This window comes from Lagenorhynchus albirostris, chromosome 12, assembly GCF_949774975.1.
Source record: "Lagenorhynchus albirostris chromosome 12, mLagAlb1.1, whole genome shotgun sequence".
Taxonomy (NCBI): domain Eukaryota; kingdom Metazoa; phylum Chordata; class Mammalia; order Artiodactyla; family Delphinidae; genus Lagenorhynchus; species Lagenorhynchus albirostris.
Genome location: NC_083106.1, coordinates 71108298 through 71128487, shown reverse-complemented (window position 1 = coordinate 71128487; position 20190 = coordinate 71108298). Strand labels below are relative to the sequence as shown.

The window sequence follows — 20190 nt, the reverse complement described above, 5'->3', positions numbered from 1 at the left end:
TCTGAAGAATTAAGTCATGGTAGACTTTAATTGACACGAACAATGTCATCTCACTAGACCAGTACTTCTCAACCTTTTTTCAGCCTGAGCTTCTTTCAGTACTTTCTTACTCTACCACCTCTGTATCCCTACCAACGAAAAAGATTTTCTCTGCCTTCCTTCTGTAATTTGTATTATGAAAACAATAGCTGTGATGAATATGTTTTTTTAAAAGTACATACTCCACCCAGACCAATTCTAATACTCTTCCCCCCCATTACTATACCATATTATTAGATTACCTTAGAAAAAGGATCAAAGGATCATAACAGAGTATTCTTTGTTCCCCACTTTCCTCCTTTCCATGTCTTGCATGTAATAAACTCATAACAAGTATTGATTGTAATGGTAATTTAAGAGAGCCTTCATTAACTTATCCCAAAAAGAGTGATTGCTGTTAGGAGTGTTAGCACTTTACAAGTTTATTAGACTCTCTTTATTAATTTTATGGAAAGTTGACCCTAATCTCTAGAAGTTAGACCTTTAATTGAGATTATAATAGAATTTTTTTCCATATTAGCAATACGTAGTGATGTCAGTAGTAATCAAGAAGTGACTTCTTACTTTCTTAGGAAAGTAAGTTTTTCTCTCAAAATAAGATTGGAAGACATTAGTACTTCTCATATCTTGTGACAATATCTGTGACCTACATGTATCTGAGGTTAAATAGGTAGATCAGGAGTTCTTTGGTTTCAGGACCCCATTACACTCTTTAAAAATATTGAGGATCCTAAAAATTCTTTTGCTTATGTAGGTTAGATCTATCTATGTTTATCATATTATAAATTAAAACTGGCAAATTTTAAAATATTTACTAATTCATTTAAAATAACAATAACAAAGTTATCACATGAGTACAAATAATATTTTATGAGAGTATTTTCCAACACGTTAAAAAAATTAGTAGATTAACATTGTTTTCTATTTTTTGAAAATCTCTTTAATGTCTGGTCTAATAGTAGAAAGCAGAATGCTCGTATCTACTTCAGCATTCACTCTGTTGTGATTTTTTTCTTTTGATTGAAGTATATGGATAAAATTTGATCTCACACAGATACTAGTTGGAAAAGGAAGGAGTATTTCAATAGCCTTTTTTGTTAAAATAGTATATTTTTCTTTGATACTACACCAAAACTCAACAAGCCATAGTTTTTTTAAAAATTAGTTGTAATATGAAGTCTAAAACCATATCAATGAACTTTTCATAGTGTGTTTCATTAAAATCCACTGGTCTGTCTTGCACTTTGAATAGATCTTTTACCCATACATGCTTTTGTAACATCATGATTGGTTGTTTGGAAAGTGTTGCTTTACTGAATTATGTATATGTCCCAAGTGTTAACACAACAACAATCACATTTACTAGTATCACCACTGATCTCATCAGTAAAGTTTGTTAGGTATTGGGAAGCTTTCAAGCCAGTTTGGTTCAGTTCAATATAATTTCAAGCCAAATACAAATTTTCCAAAATTCTAGTTTTCTCTTGGAAGCTTAAATTTTATTATTTGTAATAATGAATATGAATTGTTTTCCCTTGAAGTGACAGGCTCAGTTTGTTTATTTTTGAGAAAATGTCTGCCAGGTGTCCAAGCCTGAATAATTATAGATCACATCAGTCATTCTTTCAGGTAAAAGTGATATTCTGTGACAAAAAGCTGGTAGTTCACCTCACAATTCAAATAGTCACACAAATGCTTTTTCTCGAGACATCCATCATGCTTCAGTTTACAGTAGGAGTACTTTATGTATACTCCTTTCATTACACAGAATATTAAAAGGCAGGTACTCAAGAGTCAGTATTTAATAAAATAAATGTTTGCTGTTTAATCAGCATTCTTAAGTGAAAATGTTTTTTCTTTTTTTGTTTTTGACTTTTACTGTAAATACATAACAGTAAAAAATACAATGACTACAAGTACAGTGGATGCCACTGCTGGTACTGCTTCTTTTTGTGTTAAGATGCCAGCAGTTTTACCCAGTATTGCATGATCAGAGGAAATGTTAACACATCAAAAAAGGCAAATAACATCTTGGTATTGTTTTATATATTTTTTTTACCTTGTGGTCCTCCTGAAAGGCTCTTAGAGATCCCCAGGAGTCTGGGAACCGCCGTTTGAGAATTGCTTAGGTGAATAGAAGACATCTGTGTTCAGATGCGTGACTGTATTTTGGCAGCTGTTGATGATCTGTGTTCTGTAACATGTCAGTTATTTCTCTAAGATTCCTTTAAACTAAGCAAGTTGGGTGAATTCCTTTCTAATACTGTCTGTCAAAAAGCATGGTGTAGTAAAAAGTTGGGTAGTCTGATTAAGGAGAGGTGCATTCACTATCAGCTGGGCACCAACAAGGCATTTAAGTACTTAGGCCCTGTGAGGCTCTGGTCCTTTATTCTAAAGTGGTTGTGAGACTAGGTGATTTCTACCATACCTTCTAATGCTCAAATTCCAAAATTCTATTCTAAAGTGATTATCTAGTAATATTCTTAAAATTGCCAGCAATTTAATTAACTGCTTTCCTTTTTTCTTTTAACTTGAACCCTTTTAGCTAAAACCAGATCTCCTTTAGTAAATCATATTTTAAACATCTAATTAAGGCTATTAGGAAAGAGGCAAAGAAAAAAGTGAATTATTTCTCTTTAAAAGACCTTCAGTAAAATGAAAAAAAGAAATTAAGATTTGTTAAAGCTGGGTGATGGTTACAAAAAGGGTTCATTATATTGTTTTCTGTATTTCTCTGTGTTTGAAATACTACACGATAAAAATTTTAAAAAGAACAAGAAATGAAAGACTTGGAATTGATGAAGATAGTGAACTTCTGAAGAGTTTATTTATAGTCAGTTGACACCACTACGAATGTGAAAGACTAAAGGCATATTATTTTCTTGTGTCTGTCCCTTCTGGCTCCAATTTCTTTGTTTCTGACAGATTTTGCTAATATTGGATAGGATAAAAAACTTTAAAATGGAGGTTAAACTATTTCAGTTATAGTTTTAGGTATGCAACTAAATAGCTGTGTTATCCAGCTTTTCTGTTTCCTAATCTGTAACATGGAAGTAATAATTCCTGTGTTTGAAAGATCAAATGAGATAATGTTGTGTGAAAGTACCTCATAAACCCTCAAGTTCTGAATGTACTGTGAGGTATTATTTTTTTAAAGAGGAAAGAAAGTAATATATTTTTGTATGTGATTAAGTACAACCACATTCCCAACTATTGCAGGCCACTCGACCAGACATGATAAGGATCTTGTCAGCAGCCCTGCACGTAGTATTAAGGAGGGATATGTCCCTGAACCGAAGACTTTATGCCTGGCTTCTCGGTAAGTGTTTGATGTGTGTGGTCTTAGCTAGGAAAGGATGAAGGGAAATTTTCCATACATAAGTATTATCAAGTTTATGTATGTCCTAAATTAAGAAACTAAAAGTTTACTTAAATAGATAATAAAAATAAAGACAGTATGAGTTGTGTATGGTATGAAGAAATCTCAAAAGCTTCTTAGTTGAAGAAGCTGTTTTAATCTATAGGTCATGTTCCCTTTGACAAGATTTTTTTCCCCTTATAAATTGAGGCTATTATACTCCAAGTATGTAGACAAAGAAGGATAAATTCATAATCAAAATAATGACATAATATCCAAAACTTGAATCAGGACTAGTACTCCTGTCCCACACATGGTACCTGTCTCCCACTCAGGCAGTAAAATATTGTGTATACTTTGTTCTTCCATACTTTTTGTGAGTGTTTGGCCTGTCTTCACAACTCTTTACTGCCTGGAGTGAGAAGACACAATATAACTTATTTTGGATTTTCTGAATCTTCAGTTCTTTCACTGTTTGAAAAAAACCAAGATAATTCTGGAAGTTTACTATGATACTCACTTATGTATTGAATTGGTTTCCCTTTATTAAACTATCTAAAATGATCTCTCTTGCTGACATTGATTGGGCTACTAATTGGTAAGTGTTTAGTGCTGTTTTTGAGATATTTGCTGTTTTGGTATTTAGTGAACAACAGTTTTAAGAATTCCATTTTAATTTATTTTACAATTTGTTTCCATGGAGGTTTTGATAACAACGGTGCTATCATAGGACCCAGAAGCACAAGACACAGCAATCCTGAAGAACACGCTACTTACTATTTCACTACCTTTTCAAAAGAGTTGTTGGTTCAGGTAATGGATGCTTTCATTTTATTTTTTGGTTACTCCGTGACCACTGTAGTTACTCAACAAATAACAAATAAGACAAAGTCCTGCCTTGAATTAATTTACAGTTGAAGGGGTGGAGACAAGACTCACAAACTTCCTAAGAATGACTGTAACAAGCAAATGGCTGCAATGAAATAAGTAAGTAATGGTAAGCTAGACTCACTTCTGTGTAAGTCCTGAGATCTTTTTCTTCATTTACTTTGTTTTCATGAGTTCATCACAACATAGTTGCAGCTTCTCACCTGTCTGCCCTATGGAAGTTGGAGCTCTTCCAAAAATGAGCCAGGACCTGTGTTATTTACTCTGAAATTCCAGGGAAATTTGGGTTGCAACAAGAATTTAAATGTTAAAACTACTTTTGTAATGGAAATATTAAAATGACCTATAGGCTTATTTCATATTATTTTCACTTCAATTAAATTTATTCAAGATATCTTAAACTGAGAGAGTACATGGTATCTGAAACAGTTTGAAATAAGTGAAGTTATAAGAATACAGTTTGAGTTACTAATGAGGAAATAATTGCATAATAGTAGATACTGCCATGATAATGAGTGATAGTTTGGGGCATGTTGACAGTCAAGAGGAACATTTTTATCTTTTAGGAAATCAGATAATTCATGAATTTATTTTTCTAGATTTTCTTCACATTTTCTCTAGAAAAAAAGGTGGAAAAGTTAAGCCCTTTCTTCTTCTGTCAAGAGAAATGAATATAACTTTTCTTTTCCCCCAGCAGAGGAAAAAAGCCAACTTCAGCAAAAGAACTTCAGAAAAGCAATAGGAGATGTAAATCTCTGTTTACATATGGTTGTATATAAAAATATTTTTCTTAAGAAAAAATCTTTGAATTTGTTTACTTAAATGACTAATGTACTTTTTCTTCTTTGAAGGCAATGGTGGGGATCTTACAAGTGAATGGATTTGGAGAAGAGAGCACTTTAATGCAGGATCTAAAACCTTTTCGTATTTTAATCAGTTTACTGGACAAACCTGAGCTAGGTAATATATACTATCCTAACTATCCTAGGGCGTAAGATCATAATGTGGTTGTTTTGTATTGCTTCATGATAAATATAAGACAAAGTCATTACTTAGAAAAATTTCTGTATTTTGAGGTGGCCTTTAAATACAGGTTCTCAACAATTCCTTACCTAAAATTCACTCTAGAACATTAAGAAGATACAGATGTACATTCAGCTGGTATGTTATCATATGTCTACCCTGTACTACGTAGGTAGCAGAGGAGTCACCTTAAAGGTGCTCTCTAAGCCCCTCTTAATCCTGATTAAGGTACTGAAATCGAAACACTGATGATCTGTCATGACTATCTTATAGTTCACAGAATTCAAGGATTTGAGCAAAAGTATTTTAGTCATACCCCTCAACCTTCTTCCCCACATCCCCTTTGTTTTATGTGTTTTCCCTTTCTTCACTGTGTACTTCTTATATACTAGATCTCTTGGGAAGATAGTTACGGCACCTGAGACAGAAATTAAGAAAAACTGAAAATATTAGCAATGATAAAGTGAAATAATTATGTAGTTTTATTAAATTATGTGCAGAAGTTTTTTTTCTTCTTTTTTTTAATGTACAGAAGTTTTAGCAAATATGCATAAGTTCTCTCACCAACTCTTAAAAGAAAAATGAAAACATTTAAATATAAAAATAACTTGAGTTGTACCAGTGGCTCTATTACATGGTAATAGATGGAAGTTTAGGAAGTTTTCTGAGGAGATTGGCGTCTCTTATAGCAGGAAAGTTTAGCCTTGTGCACCTTTGTATTATTTTAATTAATAATAGTAATATAAGTTACATTCATTGAGTACTCATTATATTCTGGGAACCATGCTACCCATCTTACAGAATTTTTCCTGACCCTTACACTGATAGTCCCATAAGTTTGCTATTATCCTCATTCTGCATGAAGAAACCAAAGCTGAAAGAAGTTAAATAACTTGTCCAAGCTAATAGAGCTATTAACTGGCAAAACCAGTTTCCCTGATTTTGTCATTTCTATTACATCAACCTATATAGTTAGATAAACATTTGTTCAGTTCTTTGCTATTTTACTGTTAGCCTCTCAGGATGTGAAGTTTAGTTTCACTTCTGGAAAAAACATTATTTTTTCAAAATACCTGTTTTAAAGCATACTTTAATTGTGCCAATTTGTAGATAATCATGATTTGTAGTATTAATTATTGTCTTTAATATGTATATTAATTTTAGGACCTGTAATTCTAGAAGACGTCCTCATTGAAGTGTTTAGAACATTATATTCTCAGTGTAAAGCAGAATTGGATCTTCAGATGGAACCACCCTTCAGCAAGGATCATGCTCAGTTAAGCAGGTGGATTACCAAAAAATTAAGCATGACACAAAGGTCCTCCTTTATTAATATTTGTAAAGTAGACATTGCTATATGAAATTTGTGTTATGAATGAGTGAGTTTGATTTAAAGTATCGCTATATTTTAGTAATGTGAACTCTCATAATTAACTGCACTGACCTTTCAAACAGGCATGTGTAGCATGAGTGGTGTGTACAATGCCACCACCTTCCAGGGTTGGTTCTCAGCCTCACCAGTTTAGAAAACTAAATTTTAGCAGTTAATGTGAAGATACAGATTCCAGGGAATTCATTCAAACTCACAAGAGATTAGCTTCCACATGTCAGTTAATAATGAAAGCTGTACCTTGCTTGGTAACCAGGCCTGGTAGTTTGCACGGGGTAGTGCCCTCTTGGTGCCTTGACACACTCAGGAGACCAAAGCATAGATCAGAAGAAGACTTGACCACAGAAATAAATGCATCAGAGGGCACTAGGTGTTCTTCAAAGACTTTTTTTCAAGTGATGGTTCTTTCTTCTTTCAAATTATTTCTATATATATATATGTGTGTGTGTGTATATATACACATTTTTTTTTTTAATCCGTGGGAGAAGTCATATAACATTAGCATATCCTCTTCTCTAAGTCAGTGGTAGATACATGCTGACAAAGTCTTACTTTTTCATTTCTTCTCTACTTTAAGGAGCCTACCTGTTTTCCAGTCTCATTTATCATTATGACAAAGGATCCAAGGCAACAATTTCTTTTACATACTTTGCATAATTTTATTTTATTAATTAATTAATTAATTTTTGGGGGCTGCACTGCGTGGCTTGTGGGATCTTAGTTCCCTGACCAGGGATTGAACCTGGGCAGAGTCCTAACTACTGGACCGCCAGGGAATTCTCACTTTGCATTTTATTAGCGTCACCTTGGTGACACTTTGGAGATAACCTGGGCTTTCCTAAAGCATACTTTTATATATTAAAACTTTTTAAGACAGTTTTTGATTTCTGATAAATATAATCCCCTCTGATTTTTGTTTGAGCCGTTAATATTGACTAACCTTGTACTCTGTTTCATTCTGTACACTGCCTGATAATTTATTTTGTCCCATAGAGTATTTAATTAGCCTTTCATGCTATAACATGCTAGTTGTATTGACAGTACATCACTATATAGAAAAATAATTGTTTTAATTGTTAGAAAGGGTGACAGGAGATGGTAGTTAGGTGGGTATTTAATGGGCTAGAGGGCTCCCACTTGAAATAACGAAGTTATTTTTCCCTGATGGAATTACAGTAAAAGTGGCTATTGACAGGATTACTTCTTTTTGTTGTTATTGTTTTTTCAACCTAAAAATAATAATTTGATTGAAACTCACCAAGATAAACTTAACCTTTCTCAAACAAATCCTGAATAGTACAGGAAAGCAGAGAAAATTCTTTCAGAATCAAGGCTGTCAAAATCAAATCACCGGGCCTTCCCTGGTGGCGCAGTAGTTAAGAATCCGTCTGCCAATACAGGGGACATGGGTTTGAACCCTGGTCCAGGAAGATCCCACATGCCGCGGAGCAACTAAGCCCATGTGCTACAACTACTGAGCCTGCACTCTAGAGCCCGCAAGCCACAACTACTGAACCTGCATGACACAACTACTGAAGCCCGTGCACCTAGAGCTCCACAAGAGAAGCCACCGCAATGAGAAGCGTGCGCACCACAACGAAGAGTAGCCCTTGCTCACCACAACTAGAGAAAGCCCGCACGCAGCAACGAAGACCCAACATAACCAAAGATTAATTAATTAATTAATTTTTAAAAAATCACTCAGTTTATATGTGTCAAGGGAAACAAAGGAATTTAATGCCAAATTCACCATCAGGCTCTCAGAATAGTTCAAAAAGAACTTCTTGTTCTTCTGCTGAAAGCACAGCTATTTTTCTTATGCAAGGTTAATTTCTGATCTTGATCATACATTTGAGTTATGAAAACTCAAATTTGGAAAAATAACTACACATAAAGTGATAAAGTGACAGTAGATAAAAATTATTTGTTGCAATATTCTCACTAGCAAGTTTTCTAGCAAATACTTAGGAATATGTACTCCCCTAACAACATTCCACTCACATTTAAATTTGAAAACGTAGATGTTATATTTATCAGTTTTTGTTTTTTCTTTTTTTTTAGTAAATTAAGGGAAAATAAGAAAACAGCAGAACTGATTAAAACTGCCAACCTTCTCTTTAATTCCTTTGAGCCTTATTATATGTGGGATTATGTTGCACGTTGGTTTGAAGAATGTTGTAGGTACGTTAAACTGTTTTATTCATTTTCATTTAATAGCATTCAAAGCCAGTCTTTGTTATTTTTTTTTAAGTTCTTGAGTTTAATGAAAAGAATGTTCTTTTATACATTTTACTACTACTACTGACAACTATCATTTAATGGCCATAATCTGTCTCTACCATGTCACTCTAGAATACAGAATCATTGATTGTATAATCTTAGATTTGAAAAGGAGTTTAGAGATGAGTTATTCAATCACCAGCATAGATGAAAGATTTTCCCTCTCCAATCTATAGTAATCCAGTTTTTCTTTGTTGCAGAGAAAGTAGCAAATTTGTGGCTGGTGCCTCAGCACACTTTCCCAAAATGCTTCTCACTTTGAATAACAAAAAGGTCCTCGGTCACTTTTATGTTTTTAAAAACATAGAACCAGCCCATATTATCATCCACTCCTTAGGTTGTAAAGCTTAAAAAATGCTCCGAAAACCCAGTAATACTAGTGAACCTGGGTAGAATTTCTGTCTGGATTCTAGACCAAATTCTCTCAGCAGCAGATTAACCTCTCAAGCCTTGGGAGCATAGAGTCAACAAGTAAGCATTTATGATCTCGGGATTAGAAGTCTTTTATAAATATAAAATTAATCCCTTTAACGATTTAGAAAGTTGCTTGCTTACTCATTGAACAGCTACTGCGCACCCAGTGGAAAGGCACTATGCTAGACATATAGACAGTGCCTGTCTTCAAAGAGCTCACAGCAGGAACAAGTAAGACATGCTCATGCATATTCCTAGTACTGTATTAAACTAAAGGTTATGGGTGCCTTAAGAGAGAGATTAAGATGTGGTAGGAATGTAGAGGAATTGTGGGTGTCTTTTCACCACCCGGCCCTGGCCCAGGTTTCTACTTTGTTTTCACATTCACAAACATACACATATACCCTTCTCTAGCTAACCTGGACTATTCCTTGAACAACATTAACTGAGCCTTCAGTGATGCTGCTGAGCTTTCACTCATGTTATTTTTTCGAAAATATTCTTCTCCCTAGTCCATCTGGTAAGGTCCTATAAAGAGGTCACCCCCTTTCAGAAGCCTTCTATGACTCCCTCAAATCTCCCATCAGAGTCAGCTTCTCCTACCCTATCACATGTTAGGTTATTTGTCTATAGGCTTATATTTCTTGCTGGCTAGGGACTGTAGCATATTCTTACTTTGTGTCTTCAGAGTGTAGGGCAGTGTATGGGCAGATAGGATTAATGTGATTTAATGTGCATATTTGTTGGAGGAATAACCTCTACTACTTGTATCAGAAGAGGCTTCTTAGAGGAGGTACCATTTGAAGGATGGCTGCATTCTGGATGTGAGAGGATGAGGCTGGGAGAGGGTGCCTATCCAGGGGGACAGGTTGGTATGAACAAAGGCCCTGAGGTTAGAAATCAAGTAGCAAATAGTCCATTTTAACTAGGAGATGAGATCTGTGGTGGGAGAAATAGGAAATAAGTCCCAAATAGAACCATCCAGAACACTTGGAAGTTCAGGATGGGTGTCATAGGGAGAGGTTCAGCCTAGGAATCTTGCTTTGGGAATTTTCCATGGAGAGATACAGTAGTGTCCTAGGGGAAAGGGAACATACTTCATCACAAGAAGTTAACCGTGTGCATCCCAATGTTGATATGACTCATTTAAAGAGCAATGATATCATCACATGTATTCACATCACTTGATAGGATACTTGATAAAGTGAATTTTGTCCTTTTAGGAGGACACAGCATGCCAGACTTCATAGTGGGCCTGGAGATGTTAACGACTCATCTGAATTACAGCTGACCAATTTCTGCTTACTGGTGGATTTTTTGTTGGATATAGTTTCTTTGGTAAGATCACCCTGGTGAAAAAATATTGAGGAAATGTAATAACATAGTTCAAATATTTCATTTTGGAAATAGACCTCATCTTCAAATAAATATCATTTTTTAAATTAAATTGATTTTCCCCCTTTTGGTATAGCATTTTAAATAAAATTTTTGAAGTGTTTTGTCCTCTGACATACATTATATGTAATACATATACAATTCTTATATAATACATGGAATATATTTCATAATTGCATGTTATTGAAGTCTTACATGTTTAGTATATAATAGTCTAATGCTGCATTTGTATTCATTAATGATTCTATTAAATGAAGACTGTTGGAAATCTTTTCCCCTTTTCTCTCCTCAATTCTTTGCTTTCTCATTTTGAAGCCTACTAGAAGTATGAGGGTGCTGTGTCAGGTATGACATTCAGCCTGTTTTGTTTTTAACTGATTGTATTCACTTTTGTTATGTTATAATTTCAGTAATGTAACAGATAAAACTGGGGTTCTTTTGTAGTACATGCTTCGAAGTACTTAAATTGAGAATTTGGGAATAGAAATTTTACGTCATTAATAATAAATGACCATACAATGTTAATTAAGAGCATGGTACATATAAAATGAGTAAAATTATTTCTTTTTCTTATTTATTAATAAATTAAAAATTAAATAACATAACTTTGGAGTTATACACTGTATAAACTTTTGTCATTTCGCTTTTATTTTCAGGAGACTTATATTGAAATCCAGACAGAACACTTGCCCCAGTTGCTGCTCAGGATGATATCTGCTCTGACAAGCCACCTCCAGACATTGCACTTGACTGAACTCACAGATTCTCTCAGGCTTTGCTCAAAGATCCTTAGCAAGGTTCAACCTCCTCTGTTATCTGCCAGCACTGGAGGTGTGTTGCAGTTTCCAAATGGGCAGAACAACTCAGTCAAGGAGTGGGAAGACAAAAAGGTAACGTTTTGCTGTTATTTTTGGTACTAGACCAATTATATTTCTTCAAGGCAGAACAGTTTCTAACTAACATCACTTAACACATATTCATTTAAATATTCGTCAGTCTTTCCTAGTTCCCAGTGTTGTGGCAGTAGACCATCTTGTAGGCTTTTTTTTGGCTCTAGTGCAATTTAACTGTCTATATCCACACTTTGCAAAAGAAATATAACACAAGCAACATATATAATTTAAAATTTTCTGGTAGCTACAGTAAAAAAAAAAAAATAGAACAGGTGAAAATAATTTTAATTGTATTTTACTTGGCCCATTAGAGCTAATATATTACCATTTCAACATGTAATCAATATAAAACATGTAACATAAAAAAATACTAGTCAGATATTTTACATTCTTTTTTTGTACTGTCTTCAAAATTCCACTGTGTATTTTATACTTACAGCACATTCAAATACTAAATTTTTATTAGAAGTACTTGATCTATACTTAATTTCATAAAATTTACATTTAAAAAATTAAATTCTCATACCCAGGTTGTTCAAAACATACTTAAAAGTTTTCTCAGAACTAAATTAAGGATCACTTTTAAATTTTTAATTAAAATTAATTGCATTAAAAAATTTAGTTTCTTTGTCAGATCAGCCACATTTCAAGAGCTCAATAGCCACATGTTGCTAGTAACTATCCTATTAAGCAGCAGGTTTATAATCCAAACTTTATTGGTCTTTTTCATATATATACACTAAGTTTTTGACATGTTCTTCTTGAAATCCAGAATCTTTTTGCTCTCCTCAGTCTTCCAGATTCTTAATGCTTACTTTATGATGTTGAATAGAATTGTAACACAGTTGACCCTTGAGCAACACAGGTCTGAACTGAGTGGGTCCACTTATATGTAGATTTTTTTTTCAATAATTGTATTGGAAAATTTTTTGGAGATTTGTGACTCTCTTTTGGAGATTTGAGAAAACTCTCAGACAAACTGCACAGCCTAGAAAAATCACAAAAATTAAGAAAAAGTTAGGTGTGTCATGAATGCATAAAATATACATAGATATACATATAACATACAAAATATGTTTTAATATATTATTTATGTTATCAGTAAGGCTTCCAGACAACAGTAAGCTTTTAGAAGTTAAGTTTTGGTGGTATCAAAAGTTACATGTGGATTTTTGACTGTATAGGGGTTCGGTACCTCTAACCCCTTCATTGCTCAGAGTCAACTATAATTTTAATGTCTGGCACTAGTAACATATTTAAATACCTATGAAATGGGTGTGGAAAAATCAGAAATTTAAAAGCTTTCAGGTTTATAATATTACATGTACTTTTTAGTAAATAGTAATGAAAACATTCACAGAATCATGTAATTCCGTTGAATTTAGGCACAGGGGCACTATGTCAAAAACAAGATTTAAAAATTTCTAGCATATAAGGTTATTACCTAAATTCTGTGGTTGTATAGTTGCCCTTACTTTTTTTTCAGTTGCTTTTTAATTTTGTCAGCCAGGCAAAATACATTATCAGGATGATCTCATACAGCCTTTTCCATCAAGTCTTAACCCTAGAACTTTTTTCTTGGACCTTCTAAATATATTGCCTTTCATGTATGAAATGAACATTACCCTCAAACAATTTAAATATATCCCAGGATTATCCCACATAAACTAAAACTAGTTTGTCTTATTTTCCTTCCTACCTGCTTATTACTTACATGTGACAGATATTGATTCTATTGTTGGACAGTTCATTTTGTAGTGCTGTTTTCCCTTAATTTATGCCTCTAGGATCTTAGGAATAAAACTAAAATAGATATTAGCTGTTATTGGTTTGGTTTTTATTTGAATGAGATTAGTGAAAGTAGGGGAGGGACCTTAGCAGTTTCTCAATAACATATTCAAATATGTGAATATTTACTATGTAGAAAACATCTGGAGGCACTTTATCGGTGGTTACAGGTAAAGTAAATGGGAACACCCATTCATATTAAATGAAAGAATTAAATAATACACTTTTTTAATATAATCGTTGATTAACCTTAGATATGCTTCCCCCCCCCCTCATCCTTTGGTCTTCCTGCCTGTTCCCAGGGTTTCTATGTTCTTTTCTATTTTTTACTGAAGCACAATGGTATTATCTTCACTGAGATGTCTAATATTGATCATATTTGAAAGCTGAGAGTATTTTCAGTATTCCTTTTTTTGAAATTGTAATTGAAGGAATGATTCTTTTAAAAATTATAAATCTTAATTTTTTCTCCATGCACTTAGTACATTTTTGTAAAATCAGTGTATTGCATCTCTATACCCAAATGTAATTCCTTTCTATTTTCAGAAAGATATTTTACTATAAAATAATCTGAACTATAGTTCCATAATATAGACCATACAACTGTTATAAATGTATGCAGGTGTAACTGAATTTATAGCATGAATTCTATTAATGTAATATCATCCATTGTTTTATAATCCTTATATGAGAAAGACGATACAGAAATAATAATAAGCTAATGACAATTTTACCATTTAAATAAGACTTATTTTTTTTTAATTATTAATTTCAAAGGAGAAAAATCGACAAGTTCAGTTCTGTTGCCTCTAAACTTTGGCATTGTAATGTGAAAAGTTCTCATGCTGTTATAGAGACAGTGATCTGCTGTGGTGAAAGGAGGATGAAGTTTAGAATCATCTAATCTGAGCTCTTCTACCTACTAAGTTTATTTGCTATGACCTTGGGCGAGTTTTGTTTTGAACTTCCCTGAGCCTCAGTTTTCTTACCTTTGAAATAGAGAAAACAACCTCTCTTTGTTCAGCACCCACTCTATGTATCCAGCAGTGAACTAGGCACACCTAGGTGAACTTTGCCCTTCCTGGCCCCTTCTTTCTGCTTGGGAGACATATATTAAACAAATAATTGCATACTTAATTATAGTTGTGATAAATGTATGAAGGAAAGAATGGAGTGTTAGGAATGTGGGAAAGGGGTGATCAGACCTAGATTGGGGGCCACGAAAGGCTTTCTTGAGGACGGATTGTTTGAGTGAAGCTCTAGAGAAATCCGGGCGGGTGAGGTAGGAAGAAGAGAGCCCTTGACAGAGGAAGGAGAATTTGCACAGACTCTAGGCAAAAAGGAGTGCTGTGCAGACAGGGAGGGGACATGCTGCTGCTGAGGTAGGGAGGGGCCAAGTCTTACAGAGCCTTTTCACTGTACTAAGGCTTTTATTCTTTATCTTGAGAGCAATGGGAAGACACCGAAGGGAGAAAAGCAAGTGACATAATCAGATTTGTGTATTTGAAAAATTAGTCCGAGGGAGGGGATATAAGTATACGTTTAGCTGATTCACTTTGTTATACAGCAGAAACTAACACAACAGCGTAAAGCAATTATACTCCAATAACGATGTTAAAAAAAAAAGAAAAGAAAAATTACTCTGGCTGCAGTGTGGAGTATGGATCTGAGAAACAGAAATGGATGTGGGGAGACCTGCAGTAGTGCAGATGAGAGGTGGTGGTAACATGTACTTACAAGATGGGGGAGTAAAGACAGAAATGGACGGATCAGCCACATATTGGGGAGGAAAAATCAATAAGCTGTAGTAATGCATTGGTAGGGTAATGAGTGATCACTAACATTTATTGAAGATTTACTAAGTGGCAGGTTCTACACTCTTACTTAATCCTCATCGCAACTGTAAAATGTGGGAATTTGCCATCTCAATTACATAGATTAGGAGGTTTGGAGAGGTTCAGTAACTTGCCAGGGTTCGGAGAGGTTCAGTGACTTGCCAAGCGGGAAAGTGGCAGACTCTTAGCTGACTCATGGCCAGCACTGTTGACCACTGTACTGGAATGGATGTAAGGAAAGTGTGGAGGAGAGGTGGAGAAGGTGCCAAGAATCGCCCCTAGATTTCTGCCTTCCTGTTTTGATGAAGGGTGGTGTCATTCACTGAGGCAGAGAACACCAGGTGAGGCCCAGCTTTGTAGCAGCAGAGCATTTAGTGTGTGTATCTTCAGCGATCTTCCATAAGATCACGTTTCAGTGCTCTTACTCAAGTTCAAATTATGCTGTGGCACAGTCACCGAAGGAGTGTGTGATATGTATAGCTTTTGTTTACTTAAACTAAGACAAAGTGTGCTTGATGACTGTACTCACCCTACCTTATAGAGAGGGAACAGTTAATCATTATCATTAATAACGATGAAGTTATTCTACTTCAGTAGCTGGTTCATTTTTTGTTTGTACTGTAATTGTCTCTTCTCCTCTAGATTATAAACAGTTCCTTTTGTTCCAAATATCTAATGTGGGAAATAATGTCGGTTCAGTAACTGCTTGTTGAAAGAATGTAAGCTTAATAGCAAACACTTAAATAGTAGTTTACATATTTCAGACAGAAGTTTCACTTCATAGGGTCCCAAATAGAAGACTTACTAGATTTTATTTCTAGTTTTTGTTTTTCTTTTAACATCTTTATTGGAGTATCATTGTTTTACAATGGTGTGTTAGTTTCTGCTGTAAAACAGAGTGAATCAGCTATACATATACATATATCCCCATTTCTCCTCTCTCTTGTGTCTCCCTCCCACCCTCCCTATCCCACCCCTCTAGGTGGTCACAAAGCACTGAGCTGATCTCCCTGTGCCTTGCAGCTGCTTCCCACTAACTATCAGTTTTACATTTGGTAGTGTATATATGTCAGTGCCACTCTCTCACTTCGTCCCAGCTTACCCTTCCCCCTCCCCTTGTCCTCAAGTCCATTCTCTACGTCTGTGTCTTTATTCCTGTCCTGCCCCTAGGTTCTTCAAAACCAGTTTTTTTTTTTTTTTAGATTCCATATATATGTGTGAGCATACGGTATTTGTTTTTCTCTTTCTGACTTACTTCACTCTGTATGACAGTCTCTAGGTCCATCCACCTCACTACAAATAACTCAATTTCATTTCCTCTTATGGCTGAGTAATATTCCATTGTATATATGTGCCACATCTTCTTTAACTATTCATCTGTCAATGGCCACTTAGATTGTTTCCATCTCCTGGCTATTGTAAATAGAGCTGCAATGAACATTGTGGTACATGACTCTTTTTGAATTATGATTTTCTCAGAGTATATGCCCAGTAATGGGATTGCTGGGTCATATGGTAGTTCTATTTTTAGTTTTTTAAGGAACCTCCATACTGTTCTCCATAGTGGCTGTATCAATTTACACTCCCACCAGCAGTGCAAGAGGGTTCCCTTTTCTCCATAACCTCTCCGGCATGTATTGTTTGTACATTTTTTGATGAAGGCTATTCTGACTGGTGTGAGGTGATACCTCATTGTAGTTTTCATTTGCATTTCTCTAATGATTAATGATGTTGAGCATCCTTTCATGTGTTTGTTGGCAATCTGTGTATCTTCTTTGGAGAAATGTCTATTTACGTCTTCTGCCCATTTTTGGATTGGGTTGTTTGTTTTTTTGATATTGAGCTGCATGAGCTCCTTGTAAATTTTGGAGATTAATCCTTTGATTCCTTTTGCACATATTTTCTACCTCTACCATTCTGAGGGTTGTCTTTTCGTCTTGTTTATGGTTTCCTTTGCTTTGCAAAAGCTTTTAAGTTTCATTAGGTCCCATTTGTTTATTTTTGTTTTTATTTCCATTCCTCTAGGAGGTGGGTCAAAAAGGATCTTACTGTGATTTATGTCATAGAGTGTTCTGCCTATGTTTTCCTCTAGGACTTCTATAGTGTCTGGCCTTACATTTAGGTCTTTAATCCATTTTGAGTTTATTTTTTTGTGGTGCTAGGGAGTGTTCTAATTTCATTCTTTTACATGTAGCTCTCCAGTTTTCCCAGCACCGCTTATTGAAGAGGCTGTCTTTTCTCCATTGTATATTCTTGCCTCCTTTATTAAAGATAAGGTGACCATATGTGTGCGTGTTTACCTCTGCGCTTTCTGTCCTGTTCCATTGATCTATATTTTTCTTTTTGTGCCAGTAGTATATCGTCTTGATTACTGTAGCTTCGTAGTATAGTCTGAAGTCCAGGAGCCTGATTCCTCCAGCTCCGTTTTTCGTTCTCAAGATTACTTTGGCTATTCAGGGTCTTCTGTGTTTCCATACAAATTGTGACATTTTTTTATCTAGTTCTGTGAAAAATGCCATTGGTAGTTTGATAGGGATTGCATTGAATCTGTAGATTGCTTTGGGTAGTAGAGTGATTTTCACAATGTTGATTCTTCCAATCTAAGAACATGGTATGTCTCTCCATCTATTTGCATCATCTTTAATTTCTTTCATCAGTGTCTTATAATTTTCTGCATACAGGTCTTTTGTCTCCTTAGGTAGGTTTATTCATATATATTTTATTCTTTTTGTTGCAGTGGTAAATGGGAGTATTTTCTTAATTTCACTTTCAGGTTTTTCATCATTAGTGTATAGGAATGCAAGATATTTCTGTGCATTAATTTTGTATCCTGCTACTTTACCAAATTCATTGATTAGTTCTAGTAGTTTTCTGGTAGCAACTTTAGGATTCTTTATGTATAGTATCATGTCATCTGCAAACAGTGACAGCTTTACTTCTTCGTTTCTGATTTGGGTTCCTTTTATTTCTTTTTCTTCTCTGCTGTGGCTAAAACTTCCAAAACTATGTTGAATAATAGTGCTGAGTAGTGGGCAACCTTGTCTTGTTCCTAATCTTAGTGGAAATGGTTTCAGTTTTTCACCATTGAGAACAGTGTTGGCTGTGGGTTTGTCATATATGGCCTTTATTATGTTGAGGTAAGTTCCCTCTATGCCTGTTTTCTGGAGGTTTTTTATCATAAATGGGTGTTGCATTTTGTCAAAAGCTTTTTCTGCATCTGTTGAGATTATCATATGGTTTTTTTCCTTCATTTTGTTAATATGGTGTATCACGTTGATTGATTTGCGTATATTGAAGAATCCTTGCATTCCTGGGACAAACCCCACTTGATCATGGTGTATGATCCTTTTAATGTGTTGTTGGATTCTGTTTGCTAGTATTTTGTTGTGGATTTTTACATCTATGTTCATCAGTGATATTGGTCTGTAGTTTTCTTTCTTTGTGACATCTTTGTCTGGCCTTGCTATCAGGGTGATGGTGGCCTCGTAGAATGAGTTTGGGAGTGTTCCGTTCGCTGCTATATTTTGGAAGAGTTTGAGAAGGATAGGTGTTAGCTCTTCTGTAAATGTTTGATAGAATTCGCCTGTGAAGTCATCTGGTCCTGGGCTTTTGTTTGCTGGAAGATTTTTTTTTTTTTTTTTTTTTTTGCGGTACACAGACCTCTCACTGTTCCGGCCTCTCCCATTGCGGAGCACAGGCTCCGGACGCGCAGGCTCAGCGGCCATGGCTCACGGGCCCAGCCGCTCCGCGGCATGTGGGATCTTCCCAGAACGGGGCACGAACCCATGTCCCCTGCATCGGCAGGTGGACTCTCAACCACTGCGCCACCAGGGAAGCCCTGCTGGAAGATTTTTAATCACTGTCTCAATTTCAGTGCTTGTGATTGGTCTGTTTATATTTTTTATTTCTTCCTGGTTCAGTCTCGGAAGGTTGTGCTTTTCTAAGAATTTGTCTATATCTTCCAGTTGTCCATTTTATTGGCATATAGTTGCTTGTAGCCTTCTCTCATGATCCTTTGTATTTCTGCAGTGTCAGTTGTTACTTCTCCTTTTTCATTTCTAATTCTGTTGATTTGAGTCTTCTCCTTTTTTTTCTTGATGCATCTGGCTAATGGTTTATCAATTTTGTTTATCTTCTCAAAGAACCAACTTACAGTTTTATTGATCTTTGCTATTGTTTCCTTCATTTCTTTTTCATTTATTTCTGATATGATCTTTATGATTTCTTTCTTTCTGCTAACTTTGGGGGTTTTTTGTTCTTTTTTCTCTAATTGCTTTAGGTGTAAGTTTAGGTTATTTATTTGAGATGTTTCTTGTTTCTTAAGGTAGGATTGTATTGCTATAAACTTCCCTCTTAGAACTGCTTTTGCTGCATCCCATAGGTTTTGGGTCATAGTGTTTTCATTGTTATTTGTTTCTAGGTATTTTTGATTTCCTCTTTGATTTCTTCACTGATCTCTTGGTTATTTAGTAGCATATTGTTTAGCCTCCATGTGTTTGTATTTCTTACAGATTTTTTCTGTAATTGATATGTAGTCTCATATCGTTGTGGTCAGAAAAGATACTTGATACGATTTCAACTTTCTTAAATTTACCAAAGCTTGATTTGTGACCCAGGATATGATCTATCCTGGAGAATGTTCCATGAGCACTTGAGAAGAAATTGTATTCTGTTGTTTTTGAATGGAATGTCCTATAAATATCAATTAAGTCCATCTTGTTTAATGCATCATTTAAAGCTTGTGTTTCCTTATTTATTTTCATTTTGGATGATCTGTCCATTGGTGAAAGTGGGGTGTTAAAGTCCCCTACTATGAATGTGTTACTGTCGATTTCCCCTTTTATGGCTGTTAGCATTTGCCTTATGTATTGAGGTGCTCCTATGTTG

The 20190-nt window shown here is 35.0% G+C and overlaps 1 protein-coding gene across 1 annotated transcript in view; it reads left to right on the top strand.

Moving 5' to 3' along the window:
* DOP1A (DOP1 leucine zipper like protein A) overlaps window positions 1-20190 on the top strand; it is a 91856-nt gene that overhangs the window by 21237 nt on the left and 50429 nt on the right. The window contains exons 6-12 of the mRNA XM_060168349.1: window positions 3259-3358; window positions 4128-4210; window positions 5137-5245; window positions 6473-6593; window positions 8760-8879; window positions 10616-10730; window positions 11444-11677. Coding sequence (XP_060024332.1) covers window positions 3259-3358; window positions 4128-4210; window positions 5137-5245; window positions 6473-6593; window positions 8760-8879; window positions 10616-10730; window positions 11444-11677 — 882 coding nt within the window. The remainder of the gene's footprint in view (window positions 1-3258; window positions 3359-4127; window positions 4211-5136; window positions 5246-6472; window positions 6594-8759; window positions 8880-10615; window positions 10731-11443; window positions 11678-20190) is intronic.